The sequence below is a fragment of the Perca flavescens genome, chromosome 22 (assembly GCF_004354835.1).
Source record: "Perca flavescens isolate YP-PL-M2 chromosome 22, PFLA_1.0, whole genome shotgun sequence".
NCBI lineage: Eukaryota > Metazoa > Chordata > Actinopteri > Perciformes > Percidae > Perca > Perca flavescens.
This window is the reverse complement of record NC_041352.1, coordinates 6,559,079-6,582,030: the sequence shown is the minus strand read 5'-3', so window position 1 is coordinate 6,582,030 and position 22,952 is coordinate 6,559,079. Positions and strand designations below refer to the sequence as shown.

The window sequence follows — 22,952 nt, the reverse complement described above, 5'->3', positions numbered from 1 at the left end:
TAGAGGAAAATTGGTCAGGGAGAACGGAGAGGGGAGAGAATCTTCATATTGTGACCTTCTAAACAGTATACACACAAACAAGCACACACTCCATAACATCTCTGTTTTTTTATCATATGTTAATCTGTAGGGATTTGCACCCGTGATGGATCAGCATTTTATTAAATAGAAGACCTCATTAAATTGGAATATGCTATTCTTGTTAATGTTCAAATGCCAGTGGCATTGTAAATAACCACACATTATTAGTTGATGTGTAATCATAGATCTGCAGTGCAAAGAAAGTCACACAAAGTAAATCCTTTATATATCTCACTCACGCTTATCTAAATCTGTTGTGTCGGTTGTGTAATCTGCAAGGGAAAGCATGAACAATGAGATGTTCTGATAAAATTGGAAAAGAGATTTGCCTCATCTAGTTTCTGATGAATTAAACATTAAATGACATCTTCTAGCCCATGGGTCTTCAACGTTTTTTAAGCGAAGGACCCCTAACTGAAATACAGACGGAACAGGGACCCCCTACTACATACTGTATATTGTATAAAATTGAGTTGCATATTAAACTGGGCCTACAATAACATGTAGGGCGGCTTAAAGCCTTTATACATACATTTTTAGTGCATAGCATACTGACTTATTCAATTAAGAATTGTTGGCATGATTTTATAAATAAGGTTTTAATATTAACCATGCATGTGGCACTGTGAATCCTTAGTATTAACTGGATCTGTGGATGGCTTCCTTAGTCCTTAGACTACCTTCTAGTATAGTAATCCTATCATCACTGTTTTTCACAAATAGGCTGATTTACTGTATATTTGCTAATAATATGTTAGATTCATGTTAAAATTTAGAAAAAACTTTCAAAAAATTTATAATTTGGTGGCCCCCCTGCAGTAAATCTGAGTATCCCCTGGGGAGTCCCGGACCCCCTTTTTGAATATCTCTGTTCTAGACCATAACATCTATTAACACTTGATGTAAAGCTGCATCTCTTGTAGAAATTCCCAAGTTTAGCTGCATTTAATTCTGTTATTTGGTGATATGTTTGGAAAAAGCATGGATTTAAATGATACAAATAAATATTAGTCCCTAACAATGGACATTTTAGTCTGTTATCATCTGAAAACAATCATCTTTCATAAAGGAAGAAGGATGTAGTCATGGTTTCAAAAGACCCAGATAACTGTCAAGAAAGAACTGAGCCTTGAGGTATTCTGGGAAATTTACCAAGGTTTTTAATTAAAAGTGTCTTGTCTAACTTTGTGCCTACACACACAGATACACAAAAATCAAACCTTTATTAAAACATTCTTAAAAAAAAAAAAAAAAACTCATTCTGAGGTAGAAAACGAGTATTGAGATTTGATGTGAATTTTCAGATTTATACGATCTCCAAGCATCTGTTTTTTAATCCTTTAATTTGTGTCATTTAATTCCTGTTTATCCTCTCAGTTTTTCCCAGTCTCTGTGGATCTCACTCTCACTCCCTGTCTTTCTGTATTTGTGTGTGTGTCATTTCTAAGCCTGTCATGTAGGATAATACCGGACTTTAATTACCCCCGCTGTCTGAGGTGAACGTCATTAGAGCCCTGAACTGGACGTGAACCAGCCATTACCGAGAGGGGGCAAAGTCTATTAAATGCCATTATTGAATCTTCCATCTAATTTAAGAGTAAACGCACTATGACTGGCCGTCTGGCTGCTAGCTGTGGTTTCTTTACTGAATTCCCAACCTCCTTCTAGGAAGCCTACAGACAATGGCCAAAATAAATGAAACACATTTGTAACAGAGGAATACAGACTATATTAAAAGCTGCTGGTGAGTTTTGTTGGCATGGTCTATGTCAGCAGAGTGGTTTGGTTAGGAGGAAACTCAAACTTCGAACAGAGTTTTGGGAAAGCTACTTTGAAAGTGTGTTTTTTTTCCACTGTATAAGAACTTGACCTGCAGCAATGATTTCCTCATGACAAATTGTGTTTTATTAACTCAAGTTACTTAGAAGAAGTAGTTTCTCGACTTTTTAGTTGCAGAGAAAGTTCCTAGAAGTTTCCAGATGTTGTCACATAGTCATTTACATATGAAATCCCTTGCTCTTAGTGGAAGGAGGGGGCTGTGCTGTTGGACACACTGTGACAACAGATCTTTTTGACTAAAATAGGATAATGGTGCAAACATTACTGCATTGCCATAAGCCATACTTTGAGTTTTGATAGTGAGATTGAAACATTGCCAAACCCAGCAGTAAAGTGGACAACAATAAGACGTTTTTTTTTTAATGACCAGTGATATTTATCATTTACACTTAACATCAAATGTGATTCATTTACCAATAAACTACTGTTAAATGTAGTGAAAGTATTACAACAAGCATGTCCTGAGTGTGGATTGCTAAGTGCTGTTGTGTGCCCAATTCTATCCTTCACACTGAAATAAAGAGTAAGGAAGGAGAGAGGTAAAGATGTTTTTATCATGTAAGCATATTAGAGCAAGTACAGGTGAATGACATGGGAGAACGGGTGTCAGTCACTGAAGTCAAGAGAGATGCTTCTTGAAAAGATTAGTGTTTAACAAAATATTGAAAGCTAGGGTGTGATTTTTCTGTCTGGAATATAAAGGCACCAACAAATCTCAATTGATCTCACTTTTATTTTCGGGGAATCAGTCACTTATTCCGGGCTACGTTGCAGGCGGTCGCAAATAACCCTTACAGTAGCGTTCAAATCTCCCCACTCTTGTCACAGTGTTAAATATGCAGCACAGCGCAAGTCGTGATTAAAATGCGTCGCTTCCACCACTAAGACATGTCTCTGGTGTATCAGATGGAAGCTTAGCACCGGCATATGCTCGCTGCCATGATCCGCCGATGGATGACAGGTGGTTACCCAACTATTTGCATAATTATGGGTGTAACGTCATAAACAAATCCACATGGCCTTTTGGGAAAATCCAGATGATTCATACCACAGTTCACGGATATACTTACAGTGTAACAGACATCAGCGGGATTTCTCAGTGAATGTTTTAGCTGGAGTGTGAAGTGTAGAGCAACTTCATTCCCTCTACTTGTTTTGGCAGCTCTGATCACATATGAGAACTGTAGACCAAGTTTTAGTTGCAGATTGGTCGAAGTGGCAGCTGTAACATGGTCCAGTGTTTCCTGTGCAGTTTCTTGGAGATGTTTGATGGCTGGGGTCATTTTGGTTGTAAGACCCAGTTTCAAGGGGGGAACTTTCCAGAACCATAAGCTTCAGTCGGTAGTGCAGTATGTAAGAATGACCCTTATCTTAAGAGTCAGATCATGATATATGAGCAATTTTGCTGCAATTACAATTGTAATTATTATTTTTAAGGGTGGCTAGACCTAGAAAAAGTTGGATAGTTTTTCACATACATCATTTTCTGTCATATTTACATTTTTTTGTATTGCTGTCTGGGTAATTTTCCCACTAAAAGTATAGCTACAGTAAATTTATGTCACTGTTGCAGGACTCAAGCCAAGCCAAACCAAATAGTTGAGTTGTACAATGTTTCCTTTTGGGCTCAATAGACCTTCTATGGAAACAAGTATTTATAATCACCACTTCCCATGTCTCAGTGGACATAAAGTGTGGTTGAGGAGGTACTGTAGGGGTGTTATGGTTACCAGACAGAACAGTGGCCCCAGAAATGTGCCACAGTTTAAACACTGAGGTGGAAAGTGATCTGCTCAATATATGAATAAATGAGCAAGTGGTTCAATGTTGCTTTAACTCTCCTTCCCTCTCCGTGTCCCCTATCTTTCAGACATGCCTCTCCATGTCCGTCGCACCAGTGATCCCTCCCTGGCCGGCCTTCCTATGGGGGAAATCCCGGGTGGTCCAGAGGAACCGTCCAGAAAGAACCCAACCCGCTGGTCCACAACTGTTGGCTTCCAAAAGCAGAAGCACAAACCAAACACAAGCGCTGGCACTGGCAGCCTGGAACGAAAGGTAACTATAAATCTGGTCAGCAATGCATCGGTATCCTAAAATGTGTGGTAACCTTGACTTTCAACTGCTATCAAGAGAAATACCTATATAAATACTTACTATGATATACCATGTATGCCATAAAGGTTTATGTGAATCTAAAAAGGTGTTAAAATTCAACAGAACTTAAAGCGTTACATTAATTCTACACCCCTGTCAAGTAGTATATACCGATTCCAACAGCTTGCCAGAAGTTATTTTCCACAGTGCTGCAGACGTACTGAAGCTGCATCAATTATAATGTCAGAGATATGGGCTCTGAAGTCTTCCAACCTCCAGCAGCCTCTCTGTTTTTAACTTCCTCCTCTCTTCCCTCATTTTCATTCCGTCTCTCCTCTGCACGCCAAATCAAAGAAATAAACGTTAGATATGAAGCCTGCGCTGCCCTGCTTGCAGATTTCAGCGCTGGCAGAGATAGTCTTTAACTCAAACTAGTTCCTCGTGATAACACCCTTCTTGTCTTTTAGAAAGACGAGCAGGGATTGTTAAACACGTTCCCTTTCTTCTAAATTTACCTTTCTGATGCCTTTAAGCCTCTGATTATAAATGGTAAAAAAAAAAAAGCGTAGCTCAGGTACATCCTCCCTGCGGCTTCAGAAAGATGGGGGAAGCCAATTAACTTCTCAAAATGGCTGCCCCCACGGGGTGCTGAAAGATCTTTAAGCCTTGCTGAGAAATAGATATGTTCCCAATAAAACAGGGAGGTTAAAAAATGGGAGATGATTGAGTGCTTGGAACGTGACACAGCAAACCTCCATGCGATTAGTGGGTCTGATAATCCTATTTAAAGACACTTTAGTTGTCAGAGCCTCAACAATGTAACCACAAACTCCCGAGCAGAGGGCGGAGAAAAAAAGGTTAAGGTGAAACGGTTATTAGGCCTTTCATTTCGTCAGCATGCCGTCTTTTCTGGCCCATCTTACACTGAGCAAATACGTTCAAATGTTTTTTCTGTTTGAGTTAGTTTGCTGAAAAGAATGAAGAATACACAATCAGCAGAACAGGTGGGTCAATAGATGCTTTTTCTGACTCTTTTCTGCAATTTGGCCCTTGTGTTGCTCTGCCCTGTCACGTCCACTCTGCAGGGTATTCATGTTTGGTTGCTTTGCACTGTGGCATAAGCAGGGTTTGGGTTACAGAATTCACACAACAGGATTATAAACAAGATTCTAAACAAATTATTGCACATGAGCACATCATATAACAACAATAACTGTGACGTTACACCATAGATTGCATGTGAAAAGTCCTGTTTTGAATTGATTATATATATATATAAATTAAACATTAGTCATTGAAATATAAAATCATGATAATTTAAATGAATGAATCTGTAAAACTTTTCACAGACCCCCGGGCAGAGTGCCACAGACCCCACTCTGAATCACTGACCTAATTTACCTAATCTTTCTGTCACTGGTGACTGCTCTGAAAAGTAATGTTCTAGCACTGGGAGGCTGTGATTTTTATTCAGCTTTTTGACTGCAGCCATTAGATTTTATTCAATAAAAAGGGAGACTTAGTCTTCCTAATTTTCAGCATCTCTTTTTCATACCTCCAACGTCATATATTCACCATCAGTCCAAGATGAAGTCTATTTTTATTCAATCAACAACAGATGTTGAATGTATTAGTCAGCATTGATTTTGATATATTTATGTCTTGGTGCAAACATTTTTCTCAAAGGGAACCATACATCAGTGATTAACATTGCCAGAAGAGCGTATGGATGCAAGCCATGCGCTATACTGTCTCCCCATTGTCTGGGCTAATTTCCTTTACACACTACAGCCAACCATGTTATGTTCAATTCCCTTTGAGTCCAGTTATGGCTGAGTAAGGCTCAGTTCTGCTATATCTCCCTAATATAAGCCAACGGGAGTCCTCAGTCATCAGCTAGCACTGTAAACTCATCACTTCTCTCAATGACTTTACAATCCCTCATACTCTGGGTTCTCCACGCTTAGCACAGTGAAATAAATGGATTAGGCAGTGGATATGAGATTGTTGATTTATTACTACCTCTCTTGTATCTGGCTTTCTCTGCATTTTACGAGCTGATGTGTCGTAAAAGTTTGTGAAGTGGGGTCCTTTTGTCGCGCCGTCTTGCATTTCGGGGACCGAGGTCACGATGGCTATCAGGGGCCGTCTCAGTAGACCCCACGTGTCCGGCTGAGTTTTACAGTCCTGTCTGCAGTGCTTCCTCAGGCCCTGTCACACCACATTCAACTGCACTAAAACACACATTTCTACTTATAGCATGCAGAGGATAAGGATCTCTCCCCGGTTCTTTCATACTCTCTTTTGTTTTGTATTGTTTGCTGCTATTTTATCACTCTCTGAACATAACTTCTTTTCTTTGTCTGTGTTCACCTTTTCGGGCTGCCTGTCATCCTCCCTCTCATTCTGCAATTCTCCAATCCCACTTGGGGGGAGGGGGGGGTTCTTTTTGAACTTTTGTCTCGTCTTTTGTTGTGTGATGTCTCATTAAAGAAACCCAAACTTCTGTTTTCGTCTGCCTCGCTCTTTAGCTGCCGTTTCGTAACTCATCAGACCTTTAATCATTCTCATTCTGTTTGTGTCTCGGTGAATCATTGTGTCCGCTGTGTCTTTTAATATAATTTGCTTTCATTTTTATTCAAATAGCTTCAGCCACCATGACCTTCAATCACCGCAATTTCAATGCCAAGGCTAGCATGTCTGGAATGTAATTTAGTGTGCTTTTTGTGCTCGTAGCAAGTCTGCTGGCGTTTGACATTACCTTGGCAGTAGCAATTTTTGAAAGGTGTTTTTTTTCGCGTAATAGAAGAGCTCAGCTGTGGCTGACTTATTGTAATAGACCTTTTAGTAACGGCTCAGGTTTAGCTGTGGGAAAGGGTTCGGGGTGAGGGTTGGATGGAGTGAGACTTGAATGAACCACACAGTATTGGTGTGTGGCACAAGTCCAAGATATACTAACTCCCATCCACCACAAAATGTCTGTCATCCAGCTGCTATAGATATCACCAACCCACAAAACTGTCTGTGTAAAGGCCAAAAACATGGAGAATGGTCATGATGGTCATGCAGTGATGTTCAGCTCTCCACCTCTTCCTGTTGTTCTGCAGGGTAGGGGAGGCCAGGCCTATCGGAGTCTTCCACGTGATGCGAGTGGCTGGGCCACTCAGTTTCAGAGGGAAATGACTCGATCTTCCCTGAGCGCCAACCATCCAATGGTGGACCGATGGCTTGACAGACAGGAACAGGTATGGAGGTGGACTTTACACAAAAAATAGGGTCATTTATTAAGGTTTAAAGACAGGAAAAGACAACTTGTTTGAAAACATTAGCAATCATAAGCATGTCGGGCCATGAAAACGCCAGAATTTCAACCAGAGTAACACCTCTCCCTCCAGTTTTCCCTCTCCCTAGTCTCTCTCCCTTAAAGGGGTGATAGAATGATTATATAGTGTATTTTACACTGTTCCTTAAGGTCTCCTAATGGAGTATGTAACATTGGTTGGGCTGAAAATTGCCCGAATGCTATTTTATTAGGCCCTTAACTACCCTGTGAATATGGCTCTATTTGGAACAAGAGCTTTTCTCCCAAATATGGTATGCTCATGAATATTCAGAATGAGCTACGCGCTGATTGGTTTGAGCAAACTACATAGAAACACATGGGAGACTCGACAGCAGGTCTCATTGCAAAGTTATACATTGTTTGTCAGGCTATTACGTTATTAAATTCACTTCTGAGACTTTTTTAAGCGAGAAATCAACTATATAAAGCTCAAATATGGGACGTTTTACGAAAATTGATGGCTTATTGCAAATTTGGTAAGACTGTGTGTCGGAGTTCAGCTGCCGGTGCTGCCTGTGTTGCTGCCTCGCTGCACGGCCTGCCTTCCTTTACACACCCCGGCCTGTTCTGAGCTCGATTGAGCTCCGTTACGGCTTGCAGCCCACAGCACTCCATACCCGCGCAAAGTCACCGTTTTGGGGTTAATGGACCAAACGCTGCTGCGCTGACAGAGCTCCAGGGCCTGCAGCTCCCCTCTTCCTGCCAGCTAAATGGCCCGTGTGTGAGAGTGATAGCGCGGTCAGCGAGCTTGTTACACCAGCAATCTCTTACAACAGTTCCAGTTAATCTTGGCTGGCTGTCAGCATAACTAGCTATATTTACAGTTTGAATTTTGTCACGCCACTTATACAACATATCTCTAAAGGTCTTATAAAGCTAACAATGGTGTCCGATTTCAAGTTAATGAATTTTTGTGAAGATTAGCCATGCCTCATGTTTCCTTACTTGAAAAGGATCCCGATGAGTCCCCCATTGTGAGGCATACAGATTTTAAATTTGGGAGAAACACTGGTATTGGTTGCGGTAATCGGTATCGAAGAACAACTTGAGTTTGGGTGTCGGAATCGGAGGGAATAAATGTGATCATACATACTGTATGCTGACCATTTCAGGTATTATTAGCTGCATACAAGAATAGGTTTCATGTCCACTTGGCAGCCGTGCCATAATAATATATCCCACTGAGTGACAGTTACATGTAACATATGTCATTTGGTAAAAACATGAATCCAGCACCTTAAAGCTGTAATGCGTATTTTTTGTCGCCCCCATGAAGAATTCTAAGTAATGACAACAACACTGTTACAGCATCCACATGACGCGGTGATCCTGCACCCCACCACCCTACAGTTGCTAGTAGCGTTCATCCTGTTAAATCAAGGAGGACACAGATGATTAAAAAAAGCATGATGGGCTCTTCAGAATAGGTTATAATCTTGTCTTCGTCTCCAAAGCTGGACGCTGCTGTTGTCCTTTTTTCAGCGGTGACGTGAAACGCATCACTCGAGTTTCTGCATGCAAAAATCGCTGGACGACACCATTTTGTAAACATTGCCAAACCGAGAGAGTTTTGTGTAGCTGATAGGCCTAATTAGCTTTTTATCGCTGTATTGTGTCATAATGCATCATACCCTGCCATAGTGTTACAGCAATTGTAAGCACAGTGACAGATAACGGAGTAGTGATTACTGGCCGACTGGTTGCAACAGAAACGGTGACTGACATCAGACTTCATACTTCTGTTCTATGTGGCGATGCTTTTAACCGCGAACATTGTTAGTCATCGTAGGCTTGTCTCCTCACTTCACACCTCCTTGCTCTGTTGGCACTTTGTGATTGTCTCACTCTGCGACTGGTCCCTCTGCTCCTCAGCCTGTCAGAAGAGAGAAAATATGTTCCCTTTAAAAGTTATTAAAAGTGACAGAGGCTCTCTGCTGGGAGAGCAGAAATGACCTTGGAAGGTGTCGGACTCACTGAGCTCGACGTGAAGAGGATTTCTCCCAGTTTTTCTGTCCCTCTCTGCCCGTCACTACCTCAGCTACCTAATCTGATTCATGTAGGAGGTGTTTAAGCTATCCCTCCTTCATGTTATAGAATGAGAAAAGGAGCAAAGAAAGGGTGTGGAATATTGTGATATGGAAAGAAGAGTAAAGCAAATGCACAAGTCATTTGAAGGAACACTAGAACCGTCAAAATGAAAAGAAGTTGATCGATATTCAAGCTGCCAAACGCGTTGCCGTTGGCTTTTTTCACAAACAACTTTCCTGTGTTATAGTCCACTCAGCTTGCCAGGGTTCCCACCTGAATGTATGGGCTCCCGTGCTGTTGTTTTCTGGGTGGTCTGTCTGCCTTTCTCTTTTTAGTCTCATTGAAAACTAACCCGTCCAAGGTTGCGTACCATTGGCCTCCGTTCTTTGAGAAAGCATTTTCATTATAACCGTTCTATTACAGTATTTGTCTCTGGCTAGACAGTCTGTCAGGAAAATAAGCTTTTTTTAGTGCACTGTGGGTTTTGTGCATCTGAAGCTACTGCAGTATTGCTCGAATAGGATGTCTTGCCATGCCACAAACCACACACGCAAACTTTTTACAGAGGAAAACAGCAAATCCTCACATCTGAGAAACTGACAGCACATATTTGTTTTTAATAACAGCTTTGTATATGTAATAATTAAAATCAGATCCACCCTACATTTTTGAATTCATCATTGATGCACGTATACATACAGTATGTTAATGTATATGTTGCTTTATAGTGGTTAAACACTTTTTAAGGCCTCAAGTCAACAGATTTGTATCAGATAATTAAACATAACTCTGTTAATCTTGTGGGTTTATGTTTTATTCATATGCATCCTTCAGTTGAAGTTTAAAAGAAAACATTAAAACATGTAACCTTATGCTGGTGGATGATGCCGTGTCTACCTTAACATTAAACAATAATAATCCTAAAGTTAGCTGAAGTTGCAGTGTTAAACTGGACCCTCTATCCATTCATTTTTAGCACATTTTGATTTGACTGTAACTGTATCAGTTTTATTCATTTCCATGATTAGTAACTCTTAAACCACAGTAGCTGTAGTAGAAATGTTCCAAGTAGCATAAAGAAGACACAAACAGTGCAGCATAGGCACACATTTGTTTATAAAGAAATACATTTCCAAAATCCAAGTTTCCAGGTAAATACTCATTAAGAAATTTCTCATAAAATACACAATTATTATTTCAGAGCAGGAGTCATACCAACATCAGTATGTAAACATTTAATGAATAACAGCGAGAGTGACACAGAGTTTAAGCATCCACCCGGTAGCTAATTCTCCGTGCTACCTAAGTCTTTGTAATCTGACAGCTGTATGACTAAGATGATTCACAAAACACAAATCCGCTCATTAGAAGTGATACTGTGAGGGTTTCAAAGAGGCCTCTTGTTGCCCAAGTTGTTTCTTTCCTTGACTCACTGTATCTCAGGCTCTATCGCTGCCTTTCCCTCCCACACATGTTTGATATTTTGTCTTCTTTGTCTTCTTGATGGGCGGGCAGCACAGCAGCATCGAACTGGAAGATAAAAATACGCCGCGTGGGTTAATTAAAAAGAATTGTGATCAGTGCTAAAGCGCTGGCGGAGATAATGAGTGTGTACACACACACACACACACACACACGCGTGTCAAGGTTTTAGGAAAATCACACCAATTAGCAGTTGTTTGTTTATCTCTTGTACTTTATTGTTCTGCTTTATGAGTTAAAATAAAAGCAAAAACAAAGAAAACTTGGAAAAGGGCATCACACTTATTACTTATCACACTCTACTTTTTTATATATATATATATATGTGTGTGTGTGTGTGTGTGTGTGTATATGTGTGTGTGTGTGTGTGTGTGCGTGCGTGTGTGCGCGCGTGCATGTGTGTGTGTGGGTGTCTGCGTCATACAACATTAGCATCTTTTGTTATCTTCATGCACCCCCTCTCTGAATCATACTGTGCCTTAATTTTTTAAGCACTTCTTCTAACATCAGATCTTTTCCTTTAATGGCCGATGTAGTTTAGGCAGCTGTGCTTTTTTGGTACACTCTTAAAGTGCTTCACTTCACCATTTATTTTTAAGCAGGTCTTCCCACCCCCCTGCTATGAATTAGGTATAAGTCAGGTGGACTATGACGACACACTGACTTCTATGCTTAAAATACCGAAAGGTTCTGTGGAAGTTGGACCAGTAACTGTACAAACTGTGATTCAGGCGTCATCACGAGAACCCAGACGCAATAAACTCAGTGAGGGATTTGAAGCTGGGTTGCAGAGGAGATGCAGGAGTGGCTCTGTCAGCGTTTTATTTTACATTACACAAACTTGACTATAGTAAGGGGCAGTATTGTGGGGGATTAAGTTGATCCTCCCTTAAACCTAGAATCTATGATTAATCTTGATAAAAAGAAAATTTCCTGAATTTGATGAGCGTGTTTTTTTAAAATGCAGTGATTTGCGTTAGTTTTTGTGCTTTTGACTGCTTTTCTTTTGTACGAATATGTTCAGCATACACACTGATCACAAGGCCATCTCGCCCCTCTAGTTGTATCTGGAAAGTACGCTTGCCTTTTCTTCTGTTTATCTAACCAGTCAATAAATTCACTTTAGTGTCAAACAATTCCATCCGAGACTTCGGGAGCTCCAGGCCTTCAATCCCTCGCCACCCTTACACACACACACACACACACACACACACACACACACACACACACACACACACACACACACACACACACACACACACACACACACACACACACACTGCCAAATGTGGCATGGAGAAAAGCGTGCTCTATCAGCCCATATACGCCAAGGCCTTATGAGTTATTCTTTATATAAACAGCTGACATTAACGTTGGCCTATTATCCCACTGATGAATGCTAATGGGCCTTCCCGCTCAGCATCACCCACACACACACACACACACACACACACACACACACACACACACACACACACACACACACACACACACACACAAACATGCATGCATAGAAATGCGCACACACACATTCGGATCTGGCTGAGTGCCTCTCCACTGTATTATTTTGCAGCCTTGATGAGGGACCAGAGGCCATTATCATAAGCTGTACCAGAGGCGGGAATGACACCAGCTGTCAATCATAGAGGGATTTAACCCCATCAAAATGGCTGACATGGGGTGAAATGGAGATATTTGAAGTAGACCCAAAAAAGTTCAGAGTTTAGAGAGATTTAGAGATACAGAAAAAAAACCCGGTGTAACTAAGCATTACATAACAGAGTCAAAAACCTGTCTGAGTGGAAACAGCTCTGATCAGACATCTTTGATCAAGCCTCCAACTGTCTGAGTGCCTCCCTCTCTTTGTTGTCTAAATGAGACACCTTGTCTGGCGAGTTTTAAAGGAAACCAAAGTGGCGAGGTGCCCAACTAAATAATCGAGCCAACACGTTGAAAGGAGTTGAGTTTGTTCAACTTCAAGCTGGAAGAAGAGAGCCAGGAGCAATGTGTAGACACTCCTTCCCTTTTATAGTTTTGCGTCAAAGATTTCTTACCAAACAAACACAGATTGGCATTTGTGAACTGATTCATCTCATTTTTTTTTTTCTCTCTCTTACTTCAGTTAGAAGCCAACAGTTGTTATACTGGTGTTCTCACCATGAAGCTTTACTTTTGCATAATCACAGTAATGGCTATAAAATATAAATAAATAATGAGTATGAATTTTTTTATTTTTTTTTCCTAAAGTGTAACATTTGCAAATCCTGTGAAGAAATGTGACTTTCTTTAAAGAATAATTCCAGTATTTGTCAACCTGCGTGCTACAGTATTTCACATGTATTTGTACTATGTGTTGCCCTCCAAGTGGATTCTCTACAACAGTTCGAGGGCTTTCCAGGGGTCTCCTTGCTTCAGTTTGACTCAGAAGTAACTACTTGAGCTGGTTTCAGTTCAATTGAAGTGATTTGGAAAACTGTAGGCTTTTATTCCAATATCATTGTCATAAATCTCTACAGTGGCAGTTGTGAGTAAAAATCCATCATGACCAATAGTCATAATGGACAGACATATTATAACACAGAGGTTGACAAAACAAATACCTTGTAAATGCAAGTCAGTTTGTTTTCTTGAGACTATACGGCCAAACCAAGGTTAATTAGCACTATATATACATACACAGTATATATATTTTTTAAAATGAATATCAGAATACATTCTATTTTTTTTTCAAGAAAAAAGCAATGACTTTGGAAAACCCTTGGGTGGGTTAATTCTGAATAAAGTTAGCATTTAATTCTTTGCGCTGTTGTTGATGAGTGAACTTCGTCTACTCTCCTGACTAGCTTGCTGGTGAAGCCCACACAGTCTGCAGACCCCGAGGCAAGCTGCGGGCAATGTTAGAGTAGTTGAGCATGGAGAGAAAACACAGCAATAACCCCCAAAGCCTGCCTGCCTGACACAGCCTCTCTTTCTTTCTTTCTGTCTCTTTCTTTCCGTTTGTACCCGTCTCTGAATGACTTAGGGACGTATACAGTGGATGGGTAAGGTTGCAGAGGAGAGCTCACCTGTTTTCTCTTCTCTCCAGGGCTTTCTAGGGGATGCAGTGTTTGCATTGTGAGTGCATTAGGTTTAGATCAATCTGGGCTGGTGTTTGATAAAGAGCAGGTCGGGAGGTTTTGTCGTGTGCAGAAGAGCGCACAGAAAAAGCAGCAACCCAAATTCCAGAGCAGTGCAGTCAGTCCCACTATCGGCTCCTGTGTCTTGCACTTATCCAGGACATGCCTTTTAATTTCACCTGAAACACACACACTAGCCGGCTCCAAAGATGTTGCATGAGTAGACGAGAGCCCATGTTTAGTCTACGGAAGAACTCTTCAATGCATACATGCAAGATGTACTCACCATATGTCTTTTCTAATTGCTGCCCAGTGGGCCTGACCAGTCAGGCAACCAGTAGGTGCTGCTGTGTATTCAACATTGATTCCAAGCACACAGCAGTAGCCACAAAAAATACATTTTTTTCTCTCTTATTCCTTTTTTCCCTATTATGTATAATCCCTGTTTATAGCCCTCTTTCAATTTCTCTCTTTTTACACTGCATGCAAAAAGTGTCACTTTTATAATTCTAGCTAACTTATAAAACCACTTATCTGATTTATTGTGACTTCCAGTGACTTTTTAAAAGAAGGTAAAATGTTCCGGTAGTGGAATTATCTCACCTCTATTAAAGAACTGCCTTAAGAATAGACATCATTTTAGAATCTGATAATAGATTACACAAGCTGTACCTTTCTTTTACATGGAGGACCTTTTTTTCCTCCTGTGTGAGAGCTGTGGAAATGGCAGCTCACCAGAGACGCTCCAGTCCACCATGGGACCTGAGTGAGAACAAAGTAACCCTGAGCGTCACAGTGGCCTCTCCTCTCTTAATTAGCCATCTCCACTGAACCCCGGCCGGAACGTCATGACCCCTGACAGAACAGAGCAGGGTTTTTTCTACAATATCTCGCAAGGCCTGCACTGCTTTTTAAGCCTCATTTAGTACTGGTCACCTCCTCTTTTCACCTCTAAGTGGGCAGTTAGCTTTAGCATTGTACTGACTTGTAGTGCTTATTGATTGATTTGACTAACCTGTTGTTGAGTGAACTTAAGGTGAGAATGCGGGATGTATTATGATTACATACTTACAATAATGTTTCGCAGTATCAACATTATCACTATTCCCGATGTTTTGGGGATGTAAAAATGAAAAAAGTAGAAGTAAAATCTGATTTAAAATCTTAATTAGATATTTTTGCTTATGTACTTTTACCTCAATATGTTTCAGCCACCACCTGTGTGTAGAGTCCTGCACACAGCCTGAAGCTAAATATATGACATACTTATTGTAATTCTGTCATTCAATAAGTGTGTCAGAATTACACACACACACACACACACACACACACACACTGTTGGTAGTGTAATTTTCTTGATTCATTCCACGGCAGAGAAAATAGATTGTAAATTAGCAATTATAAAAAAATAATGCTAATTACCATCTCATTATTAACATAACATCTTTTTTAAATAAAAGGCTGTGATAATCACCATTAACCTTAACCTGTGTGTGTGTGTGTGTGTGTGTGTGTGTGTGTGTGTGTGTGTGTGTGTGTGTGTGTGTGTGTGTGTGTGTGTGTGAGAAAGCGAGAGAGAGAGAGAAAGAAAGCGAGAGAGTGAGTGATTTATATTGAGTACACGACAGTTAATCATCCACCAGCTTTTCTGCCCAGAAGCTTTTCTCACTTGACTCTCTGCGTCTATTAGCATTCAGGAAGGCTCCCCTTCTCACCTTCACACACACACACACACACACACACACACACACACACACACACACACACACACACACCATATACACACCGGGACAGACAGAGAATAAGAATGATAGAAATAAGTGCTTAACAATTCAGAACAAATTTCACAACTTAATCCCAAGCACATAACACAGCAGACAAATGTAGTTCCCAAGGACAGCATGTGAAAAGCGCCAGCAAAGGGACTGGAAGCGAGACAAAGCTGAAAATGTTGCTCTACTCAGAATTGGGAATCAGCCTCTTTGGAAAGCAGAAGAACAACAAAAGCTGTCAATCTCTGTTGTTCAATGACAAAGTTCCATGCAATGTTGGCCTTTTCTATCCCCTCTAAGCAAGATATCTGTTATTTGTTCTTGCTCTTCTTCGTTTTCTTGCCTTTCTTACTTCATTGAAAATCGTGCAAATCATGTCTCTTCTCTTATCTCGTCTGAACAGGAGAGGAGGCGGCAGACATTTTTTGAAAGTTGCCAGCACTCTTCTCTATCTGCTCTATGTACTGTAGCCTGCAAATGTTTAACCTGTCTTCCTCTGTGTATGGATGTGTGTGTGTGACGAGACAGTTCAGATTAGGGTTTGACTGATTCAGGCTTCAGAAGGTTGATAGCGATGTTTTTGACACTCCCGAGAGCTTTTTGTGCCATCTTTCAAATTGGACTATTTATATGCAAAAACTTCCCCCTGAAATATATGTTTTTTTTTTACTTTTTCCTTTAAAATGTTAGTTTTGTCAGGGTGTAAAAGCCTCTGAAAAAGAAATGGGAATGGGAAATCACTAAGCGATCACTATGCTGCATTGGAATTAATGACGTTAAAACTTAGTCATCATGATCTTCAGTGGTTAATAAAACACTAGTATCATCCTGATTTATTTGCAAAGTGTCATATCTAGTTTCAAATGTAAAGTTACTTGTCAGTGTCCTTTGTCTCCGCATTGAAGCTGTCTTTCTTTACTCCTGTGTTCCTCCTCACTGAGCTATGGATGCTCTTCATCTCTCCTCATCTGTGTTCTTTTCTCCTAAGTTTCCACTCCCTGTCTTTGTGGTTAATTATTGCTCAGACCCAATCACCGCGAACAGCCCTTCAGCAAGGCTGTCTGTGCTTCGGTTGTAAACAAGTTTTGTTCAAATCCTTTCTCAATTCAAAACCCTAAAGACAAAGTTTTCCAGGGACAGGAGAAAAATCTGCTTACCTCGTGTCACTGTCACTCGTCTGTCCCTCTCCCCTCGCCTGTCTTTCCACTCTTTCCTGTCCACTTCTACACCACGTCTACATTATCAGGGTGGCTATCCTTTCCCGCACTGCTGGTTGTGAACGTGTTAATTCTTGATTAGAGTTCACGCTTTCGCCTTCTCTGATTTGCTCCGTGGAGTGAGAAATCACTTTCTCAATGAGAATAATTGAATACGGGCAGGGGGGTGCCAGCTCATTACCCACAAATCACAGGGAGCAGGGGCACCTTAGCTGAAGACAATAATGACTTGAGGGAATAAAACGGGGCCGCCAGCGTGGAGCCAAACCAGCGTGGGCAGCAGAGAACAAAGCTGGGAGAGGAAGATGCACACTCCTAACACTGATTCTTAAGGTGAAATCATTTTGTGCTTATCTTCCTACATTTTTTTTGTTGAATCCAATTACTTTTTCTTTCAGAGGAGGCAGTGACTAAGCTTTGAAGGGGAGTGGGGATCTTCTGTAGGAGGAGCATGTCCAATATTCAGGCAAGGTGTTGCTGTTGTGATGTTAATTACATCCCTCTTGTTGGCAGCCAGAGCAAAATGAATGCCTTCCTTAAAGCTACAGTGTGTAAGAATTTCTCCCATCTAGTGGTGAAATTGTATATGACAACCAACTGAATATTACTTTCAACGGAGGTTTGTGTTTTTAATATATTTCTCTGAGCAGTATGAACAATGTCAATGAAACCGAAATGAGCTCTTAGTATCTCCATCATTTACACACAGCTGTTCTAGCTGTAGCTAGTCTGTGTTACAACTACACATGACGTGAGTTGTCTGCCAGGGAAATGACGAAACATATGATTACCTTTATGTAACAAGGTAGACAATCCTTTTCCATCATTGACGCGAGGAAAAGTATCCTAGATGTCGTTCTAGCGTTATGCACAACCATGCTATAGTTAGCCAAGCAACTATAAAACTTCAAATTTGCACAAATAGGCAGAATTACCTGTTGAGAAGAAAGCAGGCAACTTCAGCATCACTTTTTAAAATCCTTGCTCCCTTATGAGCTCTTTCCATCTTGGAAAAGCCACTCCAATATTAACTTTGGTCTTGTTGCTTTGACAGTCACGTTGTCGTTTTAATTCTCTTTTTAACTTCCTTGGCGTCTCCGTTACATGTCCTCGAGAATAGGCGCAATCCTCCATTTTCAACAAGCTTTCAAATCTGCCGGCAGTCGCAAGTAATCTTCTCCCCCTCCCTGGCATTCGCCACGGTGCCACTGAGTGAAACGTACGAAAGGCGGAGGTGTGTCCCTCTTTGGCTAATCTATTTTAAAGATGGAGGCGCAATGGTGGCCGTCATTCCAGCGACTCGCTCGTATGTATTCTGAATGATTCTGAATGGCAGATTCTACGCGTATGAGAATACTTTGATTAGTTGGAGGAAGTAATTACACATGAATGAGTACATATTTGTGAAAGAACAAAGGGGTTTTTGCTAAGAATCAACTCAAAAATTTACACAATGGTGCTTTAAATGATCATTCAAAAAACAATCAACACCAAAACATGACTCCAACTCAAAGGACGTGAGAGAAACAAATATATACAGTAGATGCTAAGGAAAGTATATTCTGCAATAGGTACTGCTAAAAAGCTCTTTTTTATGCCAGAAACTAAGGTTCTAGATGGATTTTGGTGATTGGCAGTGCCAGATTTCCCACAGTGTAAAGTCATTTACTCCTATTTATTTGATTTCTTTATACTTTCTCACCCTTTCTTTCCCTCACTGTTTTTTTTTTTTTATATGCCACACATTTCCACTCTGGAGTAGAGTGCCAAATGAGTCCACTCTGACACAATGAGGTCCATTGTCACAATAGGCTTTTCTCACTGTTTTATAGGTCCCATTAGGGGGCCAATGCTTTTAAGTTGCTGAAGGAATGTAATAAGGCCCAGGCCGACAGTAAACATCCACATCTCAGTGCCACAGAGAAACATGAGACGGGGCTGCTTCGCCATCTCGTTTTCTTTCATTTGCATCGGCCGGAGAACAAAAGCCGTCACAGTTAGATGTGAACAGAGAGGAATGAGATGGTTTAATTTCAGAGCCAAGGAGATGGTGGAATCGAAAGGCTCTAAAAAGAGAGGGTGAGGAGGAGAGAGATGGTAGCGGGCCAATCAGTCCATTTCTGTTCCTCCCTTACAGATGTAGTCATGGTAGCCAACCACTCTGTGCTGTACCACTAAGAGGTATTATGTGGAGTTTCATTCAGATATTGCTCTGTTCTTGATTGTGAGCCATTTCTATTTCTGTCCAGTTTGTATCAACATTTGATAGAGAAAAGCCTACAGTAACTTATAAAGGATATATATATATACAGAACATGTGTCAGAACTAGGGTTGTAAGGGTCATGCTGCCACTTCACGATAAAGACGTTACTTAGTAGAACTTTGTGTTTGTGTCCATCAAATCTCAATATGTATGTCATATATTCCTTTATTTACCTTATCATTACCATTCATAAAGCACAGATGCATGATTGGAGGTCAAATGCAATTGGTGTCCATAGCCTTCAGTAGAGTATAAAGATGAATTTACGAAGACTTTAAATTTGCTTTAGATACCATGGATAATCACAGCAAACATAGTGTTAGGCAGGTACATAAATAGTTCTGACAGTAAGCTCTGATATTCCAGATTTCAGCATTGTATTCACTTGCTATGTGATCAGAAAATCAAACCTGAAGACAAAGATGATAATAATGTGGGCTTTGTATCTTTTATTAAGGAGGCTGATGTTTGTCAGCTAAATATAAAATCTTGGATGTTGGGAGCATCCCACCGACACATTAATTCACCACCTGGGAGACAAATTATATCACGCCTGAGTGCAGTAGCCTAAAATGAACATGTACTGTAACTTTCATCAAGGTGCTGCTATGTTCCCAGTAATAGATTACCTATCTCAAGCTAGTTCTAATCCTCATATTTCAATGAAACAAAAGGGTTGTCATTTCATGTCTGGAATGTCTGTAAAGATTGAAAAATCTCAAAAACGATGCCATATTTTTGAGAATGTTTTGCCGTTAAACATGCAAAATCGCTGTTATAATCCTTTGAGCGTTTCAAAGCTGGATGCCCACATTTAATTTGGAATAGCCAAGATAGCGCTAATGGTGTCGTTCTAGCAAGGAGCACCTCTGTAACGGGCTGCACTTCTCTCTGCAGAGCAGTTTTCCATTGGAATTCTCTCCTCTTTGTTGTCTAGGTATACAGGTCATGGGAGCTGTTGTGTGGAATAGCACCCCTACTGAGCTCCATCACAACATACTCTGATATTACTGCATGTAATCATCATTTCAACCAGAACCATGTTGACAGCCTTTTCCATTTAGAAAACAGTGGAGCGGAGGTTGGGGTTTATGTGTGTCCGTTGGGTTGGAAAGTGAGACTCCTGCTGATGTTGTTTTATGATTGGCTGAAACATGAACAGATACCTTGATATGTAAGTATGCCTTAGGCCTCAGGGTGTGCTCAGTTCATGTTTTGTAGATGTGTGTCTTTACATGTATAATGTTCACATGCTGCAAACGGACTATGCGTGCTCCGATCTGTCTTGTTTGTTGTGACACTGATGATTCATTCCTGCTCTTATCTCATCGGTGATTGCATTCACTTGTTGTATTGTATCTTCGACTCTAACTAGCACACTCCTTTGATAAATCCATATCTTGTTTAATCACACACACGTATTTAAACAAAAATATTTTTATATTAGAATAATTACATGGCTGTTTTGAGTTTTTTAGTTTAGTTCAGAAAGCGGCCCCTACATCCTTCACCTCACCTCCCTTCCATTGCTCTTTCCTCCCCCATTCTCCACTAAAGACCCTTCCTGGGTCCGCTAGATTACTGTGACTGTGCCAAAGTCTTTTGGGACGTTTCTTCATTACTGGCCCTCCACAGGCCCCTCATCTCCACACGCCCCTCTTCATTTAGCCCTGGCTGAGACCAAGGACTTTACCAAATGGCTTTCTGTCTACCCCTTATCCAAGAATTTCAGCTTCCAATTAAAATGAAATCAAAAAGCCCCCCCTCCCCACCTTCATCCTATACTGATCCCATGACGCTACAGATGAGCCCTCAAACCCCCCCCCCACACACACACACACACACACACACACACACACACACCCCACCTGCTCAAACAAGACAGCAAACAACAGCTGATCTGTGGAAAAGACCGTTCACCCCCTGTAATAACCTGCTGCAATGTGTACCAAAGCTTTACTTTCCACTTAATTATTCATAGTTCACCCTCATTCACCCTCATTCCCTCTTTTTCATTCCCTCCTTCTCCCTGTTCAGTGTATTTAGAGTCTGAGGTCACCGTGTGTTAAAACATCCTGTATGATGAGATTCTTGTGTGAATAGCTGCTCTCCACATCTTCTTTTCCAATGCAGCCATGGTCGACATTTGCATCATAGTAACTGTTGGATGAGATAGTTTGGATGACAATTTGGCAGTGCAAGGAGTGTAGTTTATTGGCAGCCACCGTGCTACTCAATTAGTCAGTGTGATTCTGACTCACGTAATTGCAGGAACGGCTACTGAAAATAATAATAAAAATGAAAATGTATTTAATTGCAATCCAGATCCAAACCACGGGTGCTCTCATTGAAATTCAAACACCCGCTATTATTTCAACGGGGGTAACATTTGTTCACTGACCTTCACAGTTTGAAAGATGGATTAAACGTTCTGAGCAGTGGAAAGTAGACTGTCCTCCCACTTAATAAGCTCAAAATGATGATTAATCTGTGAAAAGCACCGCAGAGCTTTTTTAAATGCATGGATAAAGAGCCGGGATTCAGCTGGGACCGTCCACTCAGCTGGGCTGCGCACTCAACCCCCAGGATTATCTGTTCAAAATCACCTCCCTCCACCTAAGCCAGGTGTCTGGAATGTCATAATATCCCTTTTGAACTATTTTTTATGCACCAAAACCTCCAAATCTGCTTCAAACACACCTTTGAAGTGCTATTCTAATGCAAAATGCTATGCACATTCAAACTCTTTGAAACACGTTGACTGTATTCAAACATACATTATTCACAGAGCTTGTAAGAGTAAGAAGTGCTCTGGACAAAAGCCGGTGACGATAACTTAATTCACAGTAATTCCTACCCGTTTGAACCTCCGGCTCTCTGGTACAGGAGCGGTCTGCTCCGGTTGCGGCTGTTATTGATGAGGTTTAGAAAAAGTCTCGGGCCTCTCCGTCCGCTTTAGGCCTTTGTTATTGACCTGGTGATTGATTTAAGCCCTCATAATTAGCAGGCCTAATTTAATTAAAGTGCAATTTAACGATACAGTGGGCAAAGGCAAAGGCAGCTGTGTCATTGATAGATCAGTCCAGGCCTGATATGAAACAGGCGCTGGCAGATGATGTATTCCGCACAAAGCAGGTCTCACTGTCGCAGGCAGAGACAAAAGAAGAGACGTAGATTGTAGTTGAGAGACAAATAGGGCGAATGAGTGAAGTAAAGAGAGACAGGCCTTTGTTTTTTCCAAATATCATTAAACAGACACATCTCGCTGCTCTCTGTCCTGATGTGGACAAATGCCGACCCACATCTCTGATTTAATTTGCTTAACAGCATTAGTAACCTGTCTGTCCCTGTAATTTGCCTCAAGTAAATCCCCGCAGAGCCTGAACTTTTATGAGCCTGAAGCCATGTCTTTCCAGAACAAAACAAAGAGAGACAGATTTAAAGGCTGGAGATCTTTGTTGATTAAAATAAGGCACTGGGATGGGAGAGTGAAATTGAACTTGGCCAATTGGGAATACAATATATCATGCATATCACTGGCAGGAAATTATGTAATTGAGAATGGAGATATATTAATATACCCCCACTGGTGTTGGTTATCATTTAGTCAAGATATTGTGATTAATATTGATTTGGATACTTATCCAATTCTGTCTCTTGCTGTTGTCGAATAGTTTGGGTAAAAACAACGTAAAGACTACCTGCATCATAAAAAC

The 22,952-nt window shown here is 40.8% G+C and overlaps 1 protein-coding gene across 4 annotated transcripts in view; it reads left to right on the top strand.

Moving 5' to 3' along the window:
* LOC114549067 (partitioning defective 3 homolog) overlaps window positions 1-22,952 on the top strand; it is a 387,004-nt gene that overhangs the window by 149,916 nt on the left and 214,136 nt on the right. For all 4 annotated transcript variants that reach the window (XM_028569211.1, XM_028569212.1, XM_028569210.1 and 1 more), the window contains exons 4-5: window positions 3,791-3,975; window positions 7,122-7,259. In XM_028569211.1, coding sequence (XP_028425012.1) covers window positions 3,791-3,975; window positions 7,122-7,259 — 323 coding nt within the window. The remainder of the gene's footprint in view (window positions 1-3,790; window positions 3,976-7,121; window positions 7,260-22,952) is intronic.